Here is an 18,511-nt window from a genome sequence, read left to right on the forward strand (position 1 = left end):
TGAAAAAATTTGAACCGGTAATTCAATTTAGTAAAGCGAATGCAGATTCTTTTTTGATTCATTTTGCTTGGAATTAAAGTTTCAAATTATAACCATGTGAAGGAAAAGTTTTAAACAATGGATAACAATTCTAAGAAACAGTGCTTTAAAGAATCACACAGCACAGAAACAGACCCTTCGGTCCAATTCATCCAATGCTGACCAAGTTTCCCAAACACTTGGTGCAAATGGTTGGATTCCATGTGTAATAACTTGCAATGACAATTTAAATTGTTCGCTCTCCAACCAAGTACTAAAATTACATGGGCTAAAAGTCACTATCTTGGCTTCAATGATTGAAGAAGCCTTACCAACGTTTGATAATCTTGAAACATTAACTCTGCTGTCTCTCACCACAAATGCTGCCAGACCTGCTGAGTTTTGTCATCAATTTCCAGCGTCTACAGTTCTTGGTTTATCTCGCTAATTAAAAATTTCTGACAAAAGAACAAATTGCAGAAGGGACTGAATCATTGCCATGGAGCCACAGGCCAGAAACTCAATTCGGAAAACCTCAGGATGAGGTTGGAAACAAAAGCAGGGTGTGGCCGCCATCATCACAGTCGCAAAATGGCCAGGCAAGCCTTGATAGAAAGCCAAAAATGCTCATGCAGTTCTGGGTCACCGCTTACAACACACTCGCCTGTGGCATGTTGACTAAGGTTCAAACCTACAGCTTCTCAAGCTCTCTGAAACAAAACCAGAAAAATACTATCCTTGTATCTATGCAGCAGGCTAAAACATTCAATTAAAATGATAGCTATAGCTGAGCAACTAGGCCTGTAACATTTGCTCTTGTTATCTGGAAGTGCATGCCTTGAGCTTGACAAGTTTTCAAAGTGGAGCTCAAGATGAACCACAAATACCAACACTTGTCCTGTTCTTTTTATTAGCACATGCTGTAGACAGGATTCAAGTAAAGGAAAATGTATCAGCCTTGGTGATTAAGGAAATCGATCAGTCACTGAGTAATCCTTTTCTGACTATTTGTCAGGTAATACTAAACTGAGGCTGGACTGTAGGAAAGCAAGTTAAATTCATGTTTTGTGGCTGGTAAAGGTTATCCTCATCAATATTCAATTAGTCTGGAAAAACCAGATATAGTTACATGTATAGAGGTTTGCAAAGAGGGCCAACCTTTTGCGGAATTTCGCCCAGTGCTTCAGCAATCATGTTGGCTTTCTCAGCTGTAAGGTTCTTAACCAATGAGCCCAGAGAAAAGATCACAATGCCGTGCTCTCCCGAGCTCTGAACAAATTCTTCCAATTCCTGTAAAACAAGAAGGGATTAGGTCCCAAATTTTCACGGAGACAGAAAAGATCTGCGACTGAGGCAAAATGGCACGAGAAACCGACAGAGATCAAATTCTTCTTTGGTATTGTCAAGAGCAGACATGATTGTATGTAAAAAATAGACATGACCTGTGGTAGGGACAACATGTCCAGTCAATCAAATCCTCTCATCTTTAAATGTTGAGTTAAAAAAAGGCTGCAGGGGTAAAAATAAATGTTTACAATTTCTGTAGCTGTTTTCTAACATAGGCTTAATGGCAATCCTTAAAGTACTAGTATTGCTTGACTGTCTCCACAACTGATCAGTATCACATGGGGTCTTGGGGGTGTTGCTTATACAACAGATTTGATTCACAGCTCCAAATGCATATGAAATTGTCTTTCATGTGAGGCTAAGAATAGAAGTTTCTTTTTAAAATTCAAGGGATCTAAATGTATGGAAAGCACTTTAATCCATGAGTTCTTTTTAAGAGTCAAGATGATAATAGATACTTTATTTTTCATTCTGATGTGATTCCCGAGGTCCACCCATGGTGGATACTGGGTGAGCTAAGGGAGTGAATTTACACGAGTTGAAACTAAATTGGTGTCGAGCAATAAAGGATCACAGATATGAACAAGGTCGAATAGGTTGGCATGGAGAGTGGGGGTCATGACTGGTGTGAGTTGGTATGGATGGAGCTCAGGGAGTATGTGGGGGAATGAGGGGCAAGGGCAGAACACCAAGGTGGGATTTTAAACAGCCAACTACTCACTCAGAATTCCACAATCTTTCCGTAGATAGTGGACCCACTTCCAGATGTGCCCACCACACCCAGAACAAAAGCTCAGCCATTTGAGTTTCTCCTGGGGTGGTCTGACTCTGTGTTCCCAACATGGGAGCAAAAATTCAGGCTATTTTGTCTAATTAATTGAGCATGGTGTTTGCATTGGTTATCAAATTATATTGAAGATGGCCAATTTTTAAACAGGATTCAGCTATTTTAACTCCCAATGAGCACAAGACAGGCGAGAGAGGAAAATCTGACAATGAAATCCTATGCCGGTTTTTTGCCATCCGATGTCACATTTCTGATTTCTCATCAGAACACATATTGGACAAAGAGCATGCTGAGACACACAGCAGTGAGCTGAAAACACTACCTTCCCTCAATGACGTCAATGCGCTAATTCTAGTGTTAAGCCTTTCTTTTATGATGCATACTCTGCTGAAATTCTATTAAGTGTTGTTTCCTGTGTCCTATAATTTTCAGTCTACTTTAAAAATATATAGACTTTTAAGGGTTGAGTGTAATATCTGGGACCTAATCACTTGACCTGTGTGATAATGCAGCGGTTTATCTTCACAATGTGCATGGAGCGCAAATGAACTAAAGTGTACCATTCCCATGTAGCATTTCACGGACCAAAACATATCAAGGTATTTTAGTTCATAGCTCAATTGTAGCAAAATCTTTGTTTCAAGATGGGCACACAAAATAAAAATATCCATAAGTGAAAAAATTACATGAAAAAAGAATAACAGAAGTGAAACAATGGTTAATGCATTTATGATATCAGGAGCCCTTATGGCATTACTGAGTTACTACTGTGTTGCTCTGCTTGCGAAACATCTTCCTTTTGTTGAGTTCAGGGAGAGAGTACAAAGAGCATACACAGCTTAGATGAGAGTCTTGCGTTTCAAGGATGAGAAAAATACAACATAGAACATTTACCCTTTGCTTAAAATCAGAACACAATGGTTCAAGTGTTTGAAAAACTTGGTGGATCACTTGCATCTGATTTTATAGGAAAAGCAGACTCCATAGAGCACTGGAATAGTATTGATGGCAAAGTCATGCAGTACAGGCTAAACATCAATACTGAACAATTTCTAATCTGAGGCACATTGGAATGGAGCGTTTGTAGTGTGGGGGAGATGAATGTGAAATAATTTGGCTATTGTATGTACAGTGAGAATTAGAGTGGTCAAAGACCACTGTATTTAGCAAATACAGCAGGGTGTTAACCCAACTCAAGTTGAACTCAAGACCGATTAGATCCTCAAAAATGAAAAATAGCTACATGTTCACTTCAAACATACTTAATTATGAAGTGTTTCTCAGTATCCTCAGTTAATAAAGGAATAGCACAAAAATGACCCTTTAATTTTACTAGAGCCAGAACGTGACAGTCTGAACCCAGCCATATTTTAAAAAAATTTCCCAAATGCTCTTCTCAATGAAGAATTAATTGACATCCATCAATCTGTGAGAGACGATGGGAAGCAGCCTCAGAACTTTACAGAGTTCAATAAGATCATTGCTGCATTTCTTCGGATGGCTGGACAAACCATCTTGGAAACGCAACATCTGTTTCAAGTGAAGCTTCCCTCGAGGTGCAGGTTGACTCTGCTGACATGTTGTTTACAGGATTTGTATCTGCTTTGAATGTTTGTAACGTATCGGCATGGTGGAAAATTCTTGCCCACAACTGGTGTCACCAGTTGCACAGTCAACACTTTTAATCTTGTCAAATATGTCAAACTTGCTAGAGTTAATTCACATAAAGAAAGCTTCACTGCCTTGGGCATGAGCACAGGTTGACTGCATCCCTTTGGTAAACTCTGTTTTTGTATATCCTAAGTTGAAAGGACAACAGGGCGTCTACACTTCCAACTCAAGAATGCTGTTAAAAGAGAAACAAAAGCCCTCAATGAAACATTGTTTTTCTAAATGTACATTTCCTGAATAATATGAGTCATGCACTCTGTTTAAACCATAACTGGATGTAGTCACACATTCTTGGCAGAATGCGGAGTAATCAGTACCCAATTGCACCTTATGACATCACCACATTGTTCAGCACCCTTTGATTGATTGCTGTGGTTTTGGTTTTGGTTTTGGTTTTGGTTTTGGTTTTGGTTTTGGTTTTGATGCGACGGTAAACAGTAGATTCGACTGATTCCTCAGTCTTACCTGAGACAGTGGCTTTGCCGGTCGACAGTGAAGTCCTCCGACAAACACAAAGTTGGGCAGAAGTGGGCGGGGAAATTCAAAATCCCAATACGTCCGAATCAGCCAAATTTCAGCCTTGCCCATTGTTTCGCAGAATGTTGTTGGTTTACCTTTAGAAACAGTAGAAAAGCAAACAGGAAGTTATAACAATTAAGTGCATCATAATGGAATTACTTTCCAGAGACCCACTATTAATATTATCTACAGTGAGATTAAATCATTTCAGCTATTTCATTCTTTATATCTCAAGGCAGCTAGGTATTTTGCACATTGACATCCCAACAATGACAGTTACCATGCAACGACTGCCACAAACATGACATCAGACAGACGAGAAGGATAATGGCCTTCAGAATACATGAACATCAAAAAGCAGCAAAATGACACAATGAACTCTCCTTAATATCAGTACATTCAGACAATGAAGGCCATCAAATTAACTGGGAAAAAGTAACATAGTAGCCCAAGCCAAAAATAGACACACACGGGAATTCCTAGAAGCATGGTTCTCCACTCATCCTTCAATCAACCAACATATAGAATTGGACCCCATTTACAAACCCATATCGATCAAAACTGGAAATGACAATACTAACTATAACGGTCCAGACAGTATAAATTCCAGGTAGAGTAGAATAACATCGCTTCATCAGAGGCTCCAGTGACGATGTCACCTAGCATGGTGACGAAACATCTGAATAAGAACAAGCCAGCTCGGTGAGCAAGTCAACAAACTCACCTGCAACCTGAGCTACACATCTTTGCCAAAACTTTAAACAGCAGTTACTGACTCTGTTGAGAAGGGAAATCTTCCCATCTTGAGGCGCAATGAAAAAGTGGAGTGACAGGAGGATAAGTGAATTGCTGGTTGTTGGGAGATACCTACCACCTTTCTATCAACATAGGAATTAAGGTGTAGGAGTCAACCAGTTGAGACCATTAAGTGGTCAATTAATGACCTCTTATGGGCAGCTTCAAATAACCAGTGTTATTAACTCCATTTCCCGCAGGCAAGAACACAGGTACCCTGAGATAACCAGGTGTAGAGCTGGATAAACACAGCAGGCCAAGCAGTATCAGAGGAGCAGGAAAGCTGACATTTCGTGCCTAGACTCTTCTTCAGAAATCTTCTTCACCTGAACCATCTCTGATACCCCCCTCTCCGTCCTGGGCCTCTCTATTTCCATCTTTGGCAACCACCTGGAAACCGATATCCATTTTAAGCCCACCGACTCCCATAGCTACCTAGAATGCATCTCCTCCCATCCACCTTCCTGCAAAACTCCCATCCCATATTCCCAAATCCTTCACCTCCGCCACATCTGCTCCCAGGATGAGGCACTCCACTCCCAAACATCTCAGATGTCCTCGTTTTTCAAGGACCGCAACATCCCCCCCCCGCAGTGGTCGAGAATGCCCTCAACTATGTCTCCCGCATTTCCTGAAACTCATCCCTCACATCACCACCCCACAATAACAAACAAAACAGAATTCCCCTGATGCTCACTTACCAGCCCACCAACCTCCGGATCCAACGCATCATCCTCCAACACTTCCGCCATCTGCAATCTGACCCCACCACCAAAGACATTAGTCCAACCTCACCCTTATCTGCTTTCCAGAGGGACAACTCTCTCCATGACACCCTTGTCCGCTCCACACTCCCCTCCAGCCCCAACATACCCAGCGCTTTTCCTTGCAACCGCAGGAAGTGCTAGACCTGCCCCATACCTCCCTCCTTACCCCCATCCCAGGCCCCAAGAAGACTTTCCACATCAAGCAGATGTTCACCTGCACATCTGCTAATGTGGTATACTGTATCCGCTGTTCCCATTGTGGCCTCCTCTACATTGGGGAATCCAAGCAGAGGCTTGGGGACCGCTTTGCGGAACACCTATGCTTGGTTCGCAACAAACAACTGCACCTCCCAGTCGCGAACCATTTCAACTCCCCCTCCCATTCCACAGACGACATGTCTGTCCTGGGCATCCTGCAGTGCCACGATTCCACCTGAAGGTTGCAGGAACAGCACCTCATATTCCACTTGGGAACCCTGCAGCCCAATGGTATCAATGTGGACTTCAGAAGCTTCAAAATCTCCCCGTCCCCCACCGCATCCCAAAATGAGCCCAGCTTGTCCCCGCCTCCCTAACCTGTCCTTTCTCCAACCTATCCCCTCATCCCACCTCCAGCCCCACCCCCATCTCCTACCTACTAGCCTCATACCGCCCCCTTGACCTACCCATCCTCCCTATATAGACCTATCCCCTCCCTAACTCGTCTTCTCTGACCTGTCTGTCTCCTCTGCACCTATCTTCTCCTCTATCCATCTTCTATCCACCTCCCCCTCTCTCCCTATTTATTTCAGGATCCCCTTCCCTTCCCCCATTTCTGAAGAAGAGTCTAGGCACGAAATGTCAGCTTTCCTGCTCCTCTGATGCTGCTTGGCCTGCTGTGTTCATCCAGCTCTACACCTTGTTATCTCAGATTCTCCAGCATCTGCAGTTCCTACTGTCTCTCTAACACAAGTAACCTTCCTGACAGAGCAGCCAGCCTGCTGGGTTGGAGGGTGTTGTTAGTTTCGATCTGCCCAAATATGGGGATGATCAGCGCACAGATATCGGGGCAGGGTGGTGGCCTGTAACAGCCATACCTGTGCCCTTGCTTTTGACCCCACTCTACCCACCAGGGGTACCCACCAATGATCCTCCCAATACTTAGGAACCAGGCCAGCTGCTGCAAGACATTCCTGTGCCACCAGCACCGTGGATCAGAGTGGCTGCCAATCTTTTAGCCAGCAGCTTCCAGGAAGGTGGGACATTGTGGCCTCAGGAAGGTCCCAGTGGGTGATCATGTAGGTGCCTGACAGACCCATAATCCGATGGGCTTTCCCGTTTGTGGTCATAGGAGATACCCCACGGGTTTTGCACCCACCACCATAATTTTTTTAAAAAGTGAAACATACTGCTGTTAACCAATCTGATCTATTTCCTCTTAGTCTTCACTCATTCCCTACTCCAAATAATTAGCAATTTTTCTATAAATGCATGTTACAATCTTATCTGCCTTGACTATATTCTGTAACAAAGCATTCCTGGTTCAAAACATTCACTTTATTCACTGTGATTATTTTCAATTGCTTGCTCTTCATCAGTCTCATAACTCATCATCCAAAGAAGTAAAAATATGCCTTTATATTTCAAAACTCCGCATAACTTTAAAACTCTCTCTTCTCAACTACAGTTGCTTTTGGAGGCGTGCTCTTCAGCAAAAATGTGAGGACATTGAAATGAGTACAGAAAAGAATCCAGGGATGGCTCCAGGAATGTGGAACTTCAGTAATGAAGTAAGTTTTGTTTTTATTTAACGTATTTTTCGAATCAACCTGTTCAGAGGTGTTATTACATACAATACACCCGGAGCAGGTGGGACTTGAATCCAGTCTCATGGTCTGGAATAAGGACTCTACCTCTGCACCCCAAGAGCTCATTTTAAATTTCACCAGCTGCTATATATGGCACAGCAAAGATCCATTTCAAAAACTTCTCAACTTAAGCAACAACCATTTCCCGTTATTCTACTTCCTGATCATTTACCAGTGCTGCGCTGCTATACTTCTTCATTTGCTTCATTACACCTGATTGTAAGATTTTACAAAGATCAGGACATAACAAAACACTCTGTAATATGGCAGTCCTCATTATCATAGAACATAGAACCCTGCAGCCCAGTGGTATCAATGTGGACCTTACAAGCTTCAAAATCTGCACACACTGCCCCTCCCCCTGCTGACCACATCCCAAAACCAGCCCAGCATGTTCCCGCCTCCCTAACCTGTCCTTCCTCCCACCTATCCCCTCCTCCCACCTCAAGCCCCACTCCGATCTGCTACCTACTAGCCTCATCTCGCCCCCTTGACCTGACCATCCTCCCTGGACTGACCTATCTCCTCCCTAACTCCCCACCTACACTCACCTTTACTGGCTCCACCCCTTCCTCTGTGACCTCTCTGTCTCCTCTCCACCTATATTCTCTCCACCTCCCCCATCTCCCTACTTATTTCAGAAACCTTTTCCCCTCCCCCATTTCTGAAGAAGTGTCTAGGCCTAACACGTCAGCTTTCCTGCTCGTCTGATGCTGCTTGGCCTGCTGTGTTCATCCAGCTCTACACCTTGTTATCTAAGACTCCACCACCCTTCCACCTTACAGTGTTGCTTCCATACAATTACAAATAATAAAAAGTGTGAGCAATCACAAGACACATGGACTCCTCCATGCACAGTAGAAATACAACTCTGCAACCCACTACACAAATCTGAAACACAATGCCCCTGAAGTGTATTTGGATTTGCTTAATATTAACATGACTGTGTGCAGACTGGGCGTGTAAAGGAGAAAATAACTTAGTCTGTCATTGTCTTGTTCCTTGCATAAATCCTAACCGAAGCCTCCCAAATGGAATTATGATGGAGTGTGTGAAAGGTAGGATCTTCAGCATTCATTCAACATAAATCCTTATATTTGCAAACAACAAATCACATGGACAAATTTGTTTGCAAGTGCTCTAGACTTCTCCTATCTGAATAACAAAGAAAATTATTCTTGCATATTGCATTAAGCACTGATATTACAAGTCAGAAATTCTTCCATGCCATGTTTTTGATTAATCATTTAAGTCACTTAGGTAAAATCCTCAGACAAAACGACTTCTATTACATGCATTCTTAAAAAAAAACTTTGGTATTATTTATCCAAATTCCAGAAAAATTTATAATAGCATGATTGATTACTCAGCAACTGGATCCAGAAGAAAGAGACAAATAATAAACAGGCTCATCACCTATCTGAATTTCCTCAAGTTGTAAAAGAATGTCAGAAAACAATTCAGAATTATTGAAGTCTTTAGTCCAAACCCAAATTAAGCTATAAGTTGAAAATTTTCTCCTTCAGGTGATGAAGATCAACAGGAAATTCAACAGAAATGCTCAAAATACTGAATGATTGATATAATAAATGGGAAGAAACTGTTCCAACTGGCAGGATTGTTGGCAACCAGAGGTCACAGAATGAATATACTCAGTAAAAAAAAAAGGTGGTAGAGAGGTTACGGGAGAGGAGGAAGGGAGGTTGGTGGCCAATCAGGCCTGTGTAACTGAGCTGCAGTGGCATCATGGTTTACATGAGTTTGAAACTGAAATGCTGACAGTGTAGAGTACCAGTACGTAGTCGTTTGGCACATTTAGAACTAGGGGTGGCACAGTGGCTTAGTGGTTAGCACCTCAGCCTCACAGTGCCAGCGACCCGGGTTCGCTTCCAGCCTTGGGTAACTATCTGTGCGGAGTTTGCACATTCTCCCGGTGTCTGCGTGGGTTTCCTCCAGGTGCTCCAGTTTCCTTCCACAGTCCAAAGATGTGCAGGCTAGATGGATCAGCCATGCTGAATTGCCCGTAGTGTTCAGGGGTGTGAGGGTTATAGAGGGATGGGTCTGGGTGGGATGCTGCAAGGGGCAGTGTGGATTTGTTGGTCTGAAGGGCCTGTTTCCACACTGCAGGGAATTCATTCTATCCTACAATGTCACTGCATACCCTTTGAAGTAAGAATCCTGATTGGTTTCTGCCATCAATACTAAACAAAACCTGATGCTGATTTGTAAATGCCAGTCACTCATTTTTGAAGTTGAAAGTAGCGAAATTTGACCATTAATACTGTCCAAGAAGCTGCAGCATTTCTTCCCCATTGTAACTGGATGTTGAGGTGCCCCTGGCCAGAACTTTAAGCTTTAGCTGAGACATAAGTTGAATTTTTATCAGCTGCAGCACTCTGCTACATAACAAGTGATTTCAGTGGCTCTAAAGTACTTTGGAACTTCTTAAGACTGTGAAAGGTAGTTGCAATTGAATGGGATAACAAAGTGTGAAGCTGGATGAACACAGCAGGCCAAGCAGCATCTCAGGAGCACAAAAGATTTTTCATAGGCTCACATCCTTCCTGAAGAATGTAGCAAAGGGCTCTGCACAACACAGGCAAGGCAGGAGAGAGTGGGCAGCCCTGCCTGACTCTGGATCTGATTGAGAAGCTTCAAAAGTTTTTGTGCTCCTGAGATGCTGCTTGGCCTGCTGTGTTCATCCAGCTTCACACTTCGTTATCTTGGATTGTCCAGCATCTGCAGTTCCCATTATCACTGATTGCAATTGGATGGGCTTGGATGTTCCTCCAGTGCTTAGTTTATTGCTCCAATCCTCTCTAAATACTCTGCTTCATAAGGTCCTTCAACGTTGACAGAGGGTACACACACACACTTCATAGAATGAACTAAAATTTAAATACTTTTTGCTCTCATAAAAGGAAATATTCAAACTTACCTAAAACTTCACTATAATACACGTCCCAGCCATGCCAGATCCAGTCGTTTACCACGGAGCATAAATGCATATACAGAATATTTTTAAGTCTCTCAGTAAAAGTCATCTTATCAGAAAATCCTGACATAACAACTGGTACATAGGAAGGAGGAGCTGGCAGTTGTCCACAATACCTCTCCATTGAAGATCCGAGGGAGAATCTTAGAGTGAAGATGAACGGAATTCCCAATTTCATAGCCAGAAGATCACCACAAGGACTTATAGGGTCAGACAGCAGAACTTTGAACTTTGCAGCCTTCAGCTTTTGCAGCAGTTTGCGGTTCTTTATTACACCATCACAAGTCTGTCTGTTAAATTCTGTTCCAGCTGCAACTATTTCTCTAAGTCTTCTGTATAGGTCCCCGTAGGAACAAAAGTTCTGCTCATAAATCCAGAAATGCAGTATGCTATTAAAAAAATCTTTGTAGCTGTCACGGGTAAACGGTACTTCAAATACTTCAAATGTTATGGGTGAGGGCTCAGAATAGTTGATGTAAACTGTAGATGTATGTACAAGCACAGTCACATTGTGACCCCTCTCAATCAGCTCCTTCATAACATGTTTTAAATTGATCCAGTGACTGCCTTCTGTAGGCCAGATCACCACATTCTCACCGGTAACCCACCGGAGAGAAAGTAACATCGCAAGCAGGCAAGTGAGTTGCACGGTGCCCATTTAGAATGGTGCGAAGTCATCCAACAGCACGCACTTCTCAGATCACACAAGAACCGTTTCGCTTCCTTTATTGCGAGCCAGAGCCGTATATCCGTGCGACGTCAAGCAGATTTGAGACAAACTCTGCATGACAAAGTGATAGCAAAATCAAAGTCCAGGACTGGATCAGCAATGCTGAGATTGGATCCAGAACATAACTGTTCATTTCATACCATGAAGTGGAACTGAGTCCTTTAAAGCCTGATCTCTGGTGTGAATTTCTACTGGGCAATGGAATAGGAAGAACACAGGCTTAGAAATATGTAAAGAAAGAAAGTTTGTACTTATATTTAGGGCAGCACAGTGGCTCAGCGGTTAGCACTGCAGCCTCACAGCGCCAGGGACCCAGGTTCGATTCCAGCCTCGGGTGACTGTCGGTATGGAGTTTGCTCCAGTTTCCTCCTACAGTCCAAAGATGTGCAGGCTAGGTAGATTGGCCATGCTAAATTGCCCATAGTGTTCAGGGGTGTGTCGGTTATAGGGGGATGGGTCTGGGTAGAATACTTCAAGTGGCGGTGTGGACTTGTTGGGCCGAAGGGCGTGTTTCCACACTGTAGGGAATCTAATCTAATGCCTTTCACAACAAGCTTAGAAGGTTCCATATGAAAGACTATTAATTAAACACAAACCTGGGGAAAATCAGGAAGACTGCGAATATGGAAAGTCAAAATTTACATTATTCATATGCAAATTCCTTGACCTCAGGCACTCCAGAACCAATCAAGTAGCTTTTGCCTACAGCTCAAATGTAGGAAATCTGTTCTATCACAAGTAATAATTGTGGTAGGGTTCTACTGTCAATACTATAATTATTTTTCAACAACATATGTGAACATGGAATGACATGCCTCCAGCACAGGGGTAGGACTTGAACCCTGGCTTTTTGGCACAGATGTAATAACTGCTGTGTAACGGGACGCCCATTATCTATACTCAAAGGTGTTCAGAAGGTGAGAGACAGACAGTGAAAGCTTTCCAAACTCCAGAGAACCATGCAGAAACTACTCCAGCTGCAGACAATGGGGGTCAATGTCACAGAGAACCTCCAGGAGGTGAAGAGCTTGCCAGCCTCACTCTTTGCCTCAGAGAACTCCAAGATAATCTTCCGATCCTGGATCCACAACGTGGAGCAGGATGAGACGTACTTGTGTTTCTGCTTCCAGAAGGTGCATAAAGAGAGCTTTGTGCTCAGCAGTCTGAAGGAAGAGGATGGCTCGGTAATGTCATCTCAGTCTGATTATAGATCGTAGAATCCCTACAGTGTGGAAACAGGCCCTTCGGCCCAACAAGTGCACACCGACCCTCAGAGCATCCCACCCAGACCCATCCACATATAACCCACCTAATCTAAACATCCCTGAACACTATAATTTAGTATAATCAATCCACCTACCCTGCACATCTTTGGTCTGTGGGAAGGAACCACAGCACCTGGGGGAAATTCACACAGATACAGGGAGAATGTACAAACTCTGCACAGACAGTTGCCTGAAGTTGGAATCAAACCTGGGTCCCTGGGCTGTAAGGCAGCAGTGCTAACCACTGAGCCACTGTGCCATCCCAAAGATTTTTTCATAGAGGGAAAGTAATAGAATTTTACAAATTAAACCAGCAAACTTTACATTAATCATTGTCAGATGAGTTCTGGAATTCCATACACAATAAGAAATGCTGAAACTGGCAGCTTTTCTACTTCATTACACTGTGCCGCAGCCAATGTCAAAGTTTGCTCAAGATCCAGATAAATAGAACTCATAGGCCTAGGGGACGTTCCATTCACCAAATGTCAATACAGCATCAGAAACAACAATGGAGTAGTTAACAAGACAGGCAAGGTACGGCAACAGTGTGTATGTATGTGTATTATATATACATATATATATATATATATATATATATATATATATAAAAATATATATCAGACACGCTGAGGATCGGAAAATCCTTTTATGCCAGTCGATATGACATGAAGTCCACACACAGCACAGCATCCCAGTCTTTTCTGTCCTCTATCATGACGTTCTTAGTCAAGAGCACGTGGGAGGAGCTGGACCAGCCGCTACATCTGGATAAGCTGACAAAGGCCCTTGAGTACTTAGAACATCATTGCCAACTGGGTCAGGTCTGCTGTGGGATCAGAGATTCACCCCAACCAAACCTGTGCTGTACAGGGCAGGATGATCTCGGAAAGCCTTGCGCCCCTCAAGGATACAATCACCTACGGGAAGGACAGTGGGGTGGATGCCTGTCTCATCAGCCTGGACCAGGAGACAACCTTCGACAGGACATCACACATGTACATGTTGGAAGTGCTCTCAAACGGGCTTTGGGGAGGGAATCTGCAATTGGATCCTACTGAGACTACATAAATGATGTTGGTGTAGGGCAATCAAAGGGTGGGAATCAGAAAGCTTCTCGATCAGATCCAGAGTCAGGCAGGGCTGCCCACTCTCTCCTGCCTTGCATGTGTTGTACAGAGCCCTTTGCTACATTCTTCAGGAAGGATGTGAGCCTAAGAAAGGGAACTATTCCAGGCAGCGAGTACCTGCAGGTCAAAGCTTCCCTGTACATGGATGGCAGTGCCATTTTCTGCTCAGATCCGCTGTCCGTGCACACACTCACAAGCATCCACGTATGATTCAAACTAGCCTTGGGAGCCAAGATAAATTGAGACAAGAGTGGAGTAATTTTTTTTGGGAACTGGGGTGACCGATCCTTTATTGCTTCACTGTCAGGACAGATTTCCTGAAGGTGCTGGGCATACAGTTCGGAAGGGCTGGGGTGTGCATAAATTCTTGAGAGGAGCGCATCAGCAAAGCGGAGCAGAAACTGGTCTTTTGGAAGCACCACTTCCTCTCCATTGCGGGTAAAAACCTGACCATCAGGTGTGAGGCACTCTCTCTGTTATTGTACATGGTGCAGGTCTGACCTATGCCCAGACTGTCAGTGTGCAAACACCAAGTGTCACTCCATACTGAGGTTCTGCCTGTCCCAGGTTTTGGGAGGGATGGGATTTGCCTCATTGTCGCAGAATGCTGCAAGTAGTTGGACTGTTCCACATCACCTGTTCTTCACAGAGAAATTTGGAGAGAAAAACATCTGTCAAGAAATGATCAGCATGTAGCATACTCACGACTCTAAGGAAATAAAGAGAGGGTGGGTCCCTGAGCATTCTGTCAAAGTCATTTGGCAGAATGCCTCATCGCCAGAACGTTACAAGAAAGCACCAAGACATTGCTTGGATTGTGGTGAGAAAGATATTACCTGTGCAACGCTTCACGTATACAGCTGCGGGCAGTTCAGACTGTCACACCTCTCTTGCTGGACTGTGCCTTTGCAAAGGAAGTCTGGAGAAAGGTTTGTTCCGAGCAGCTCCATGCCATGGGACTCTATGATCAATTGATTGATTGATTTGATTTATTGTGCTCCATGGTCTGTTCCCTGGGACGCACACTGAGACAAACACCAACTGCGTCTGGAGGACCATCAACTTGGTGAAAGACGCTCATTGGTCTGCCTGAAACTTGCTGGTCTTTCAGAACAAGGAGTTGACCTCAACCGAGTGTCGCAGACTGGCACATTCCAAGGTCCAGGACTACGTGCTGAGGAATGCACTAAAGCTTGGGACGGTGAGGAAAGACCACTGTCTGAAGTCTTCCTGCTGAAGGTTAAATGGAGGTCTGTTCAGTTATCAGACCCTTCTAGCAGTGCCTCAAATATATGTAAATGATGTATTGTGTATATAAGCAAGGTCTTTGGTCTTTTGGATAGAGTTTGTTTACTTGCTATGCAGCTATACTGAAACATAACTGCATTTGTGACAACGCATATAGACAGAGATGTTTTATGAATAAAGTATATTTTTGAAACAAAAAAAGGCCACCTACCTATACTCTAGATATTGAAATAAACCTGTGCACAACTCTGCAGCAGGTGGAACTTGAACCCAGCCCACCTGGCTCAAACGTAGGGATGCTACCACTCCACTTCCTCGAATGAAGGACAGTTCCAGATCTTTATTCGTTTAAGTGAAGATGCAATAGTTACTGTGGTGGGATTTAAATTCTCATCCCCACAGCAATAGCTTGGGCATCCGAATTGTTAACACAATGACCTTGCTTCCTCTACCAACACCACAATTATTTTAATCAACTTCTTCAGTCATGTTTTGACACACCTCCAAGGCAGGTGACACTTGAACCCAAACCTTTCGACCCAGAGTAGGGTCACTACCACTGTGCCAAATGCACTTCAACCAATACTATATACTTCTTCTCGGGGTACCATGGTGGGTAACAGTGCTTTTTGGAGGGTTGGTATGGACTGTATGGGCCAAATAGCTTCCTTAAGCACTGTCCAGATTCTATGAAAACTAAAGGACTAACAAGTTGTCCTTGTGCTACAGCCAAGTCTTTATCTGGCAACAAAGTTAAATCTGCTATGCCAATTTCTACACCAGATTGTTTTGCTACCTGAACAACTTCAGTTAAAGATTCCTCAACGAGATCAAGTGAGTTGCATTGCTCACTCTTGTTCTCAATTACTTCTCAATAGTTCTGGCAAACTTAGCTGTACTAGTCCTTTAATCACAGCTTCCTCCCTGTTGACAGTATGAAACAATTCTCTTACGCTTAAGATCGGATCTATTGCCAATACCTTTCTTCTTTGTGGGTTCTGCGATGAGTTTAGGAAGCCCAGTGAAATCTTTTACTGATTGTCCCTTGACGAGTTAGTCAGCAATGGTTTGTTCCTGGACAACTTATTCATGCTGACTAGTTGAACTCCTTTTGCTTCCTCAAGCATGTTTAGGTCAAGGCATGTGCTCCTGAGATGCTGCTTGGCCTGCTGTGTTCATCCAGCTCCACACTTTATTATCTCCATTTTTTAAAGAACTGCTTTCTCCAATCCTGTTTTATCTTTGTTCCATCCCTGACATTAAATCTTGCGACAGTACCATTTCTCCTGCCACTTTCTTTTTTTAAACATCATTAGGTATTGTACATCCTTTCAAGTGGTTTTAAAACTGCTGTATCTCAATGCTGTTTGTAATCTACCAGCTTTTAAATTTTTAGTATAACTGTGCCATTTAATCTTCTGCCTAGCTGATTTAATAATTCAGCACTAGAACAATCCTATCTTTATGACCTTCTCTGACAACCTTTAACCTCTATTTTCGCAGGACAATTATCTACTTCTAAAAAGCCTTCAGATTCTGTATTATAGCAATGCTCTAATATTTTTACTTCTTCTAATGCTTTCCATTCTGTTAAATAGCAATGCTGAATGTCTACTGGAGATTTCTCCAACTTACCTTTGAAATCACAATGGTGGCTTCCTACCTCATGTGGGCAAAATTAAGGTTTCTGTTCTTCTGCAGCCAAGGTAGAGATTTCTCATTTTGAAAACAAAATGGACACTTCCCTTCCTTTCACAGCCTAATACACAATGGACATCCCTCCCTAATTTTTGACACGAACCTCAATGATCACAACCACAATAAATCATCCCAATAAAAGTACAGTTTAAAGGGTCTAGGCCCGAAACGTCAGCCTTCCTGCTCCTAAGATGCTGCTTGGCCTGCTGCATTCATCCAGCTCGACACCTTGTTATCTCGGATTCTCCAGCATCTGCAGTTCCTACTACCTCTGATTTAAATTATGCATCTCTTCATCTATCTACAGTCTAGAAACAGTTCCATTTTATTCTGTCTATATCCATTTTGCTAAGCTTTTTTTAATTGAACTTTTGCCACTTTAATCTGCTCAATGGGGTCCTCAATGCTGCTGTCTTGATATCAAATAATTTAACAGCCCTTCACTTCACTACTGTAGCCTCATGGTTTCTGCTTGCAACAGCAGTGATGTTCCCTGTTAAATGAACAGTGTTCTGTTTTTTTACTTCTATCCTTTCCACCTGGTTTTTCACCTATCCCACAGTATTTTGAAACTTCAGTCACATTATCTTGGCTGAACCTTGCTCTAGGAGTGCCTCTACAGATTCTTTATCTTCAGGGACGCTGTCACTGCTAAGTGTGGCTAATTGTTTTGCTCTATTGCTGGCCCACATTGTCATTCCTGTACCTCGGAGATGAAGGTTTCAGCCCAGTTTGCTACTTTTGCCCAGCCATTACTTCCACAAGTTCTGCTGACTCCTTGTCTGCTTGAACCCTTGCAGTCTTCTTAATGCAGACATAGCTTGAAAGTGGTGAACTAACTTTTCACCTGAGAATCTTTGACCTGGATCGAATGGATATTTTCCACTGTTGGTACCTTATGATGTTTAAACACAATTTGACCACTGACTACCATGAACGGAAGAAGTGGCCACTACCAGTTAATGTCCAAGGTAAAGTACTACCACCAATCTTCCTTTCCAATCAATCTGAAATGATCTTATGGGTTAAACAGTGCCTGGTGGTGTGTAATGGAACCAAATTCAAACAGTTTATGGAAACTTATGGAAATAAAGCAGAAGCATAACAAAATCAAATCAAGATAACATTATCCGGGGGTTGATACACCCCAGTCTCTATGGTGTCCACCAACCTCGGAAGGCCCAATCCTCCTTTCCACAATGTGTCTAAGGGCATGTTTGGTGAACATTGGTTAAAAAAGATGAACCACTAGCAAGCCTTAACAATGGAATGCAGTTTAATATACGGTAGCTGCAGATACAGGTTATGATGGCTTGTCAGACACAATCACTAAGATAATCAGAAACCAAGAACGACAGATTTGACTCTATCGGGATCTCGACTCTTCTTTCTCCATCCAAGGCTGTGTAACATTGTCAGATTTTGTGGAGCTCACACTATAAAACCTGGCAGCAAGCTTTCCCCACTAATATCATGAAATAACTGACCAGATCATCTGGTCTAGATTTTGGTTGGGAGATAAATGTTGGTGAAGATACAGAATTGTCCCCACTCTTCAAATTGTGCTGTAAAATAACTGTGTTCACACAAGATACCCTTTGAAGTCTTACTCAAAAGCAGAACATTCAGCAGCGCGGCACCCCGAGTACTCCATTAACGCTGTCCTGGATTGTGTGCTCAGATCTCAGGAGTGG

General features: G+C 43.1%; 1 protein-coding gene across 8 annotated transcripts in view; it reads right to left on the reverse strand.

The window, feature by feature from the left end:
* LOC125449840 (UDP-glucuronosyltransferase 2A1-like) overlaps positions 1-18,511 on the reverse strand; it is an 82,064-nt gene that overhangs the window by 14,714 nt on the left and 48,839 nt on the right. For 4 of the 8 annotated variants that reach the window (XM_048525799.2, XM_048525807.2, XM_048525792.2 and 1 more), the window contains exons 2-3: positions 4,289-4,437; positions 1,177-1,308 (exon numbers count right to left, since the gene is read on the reverse strand). In XM_048525799.2, coding sequence (XP_048381756.1) covers positions 1,177-1,308; positions 4,289-4,437 — 281 coding nt within the window. Of the gene's footprint in view, positions 1-1,176; positions 1,309-4,288; positions 4,438-10,689; positions 11,317-18,511 lie in introns of all 8 variants that reach the window. The other 4 variants (XM_059643611.1, XM_059643615.1, XM_059643606.1 and 1 more) reach the window with 4 other exon arrangements.

This window comes from Stegostoma tigrinum, chromosome 3, assembly GCF_030684315.1.
Source record: "Stegostoma tigrinum isolate sSteTig4 chromosome 3, sSteTig4.hap1, whole genome shotgun sequence".
Taxonomy (NCBI): domain Eukaryota; kingdom Metazoa; phylum Chordata; class Chondrichthyes; order Orectolobiformes; family Stegostomatidae; genus Stegostoma; species Stegostoma tigrinum.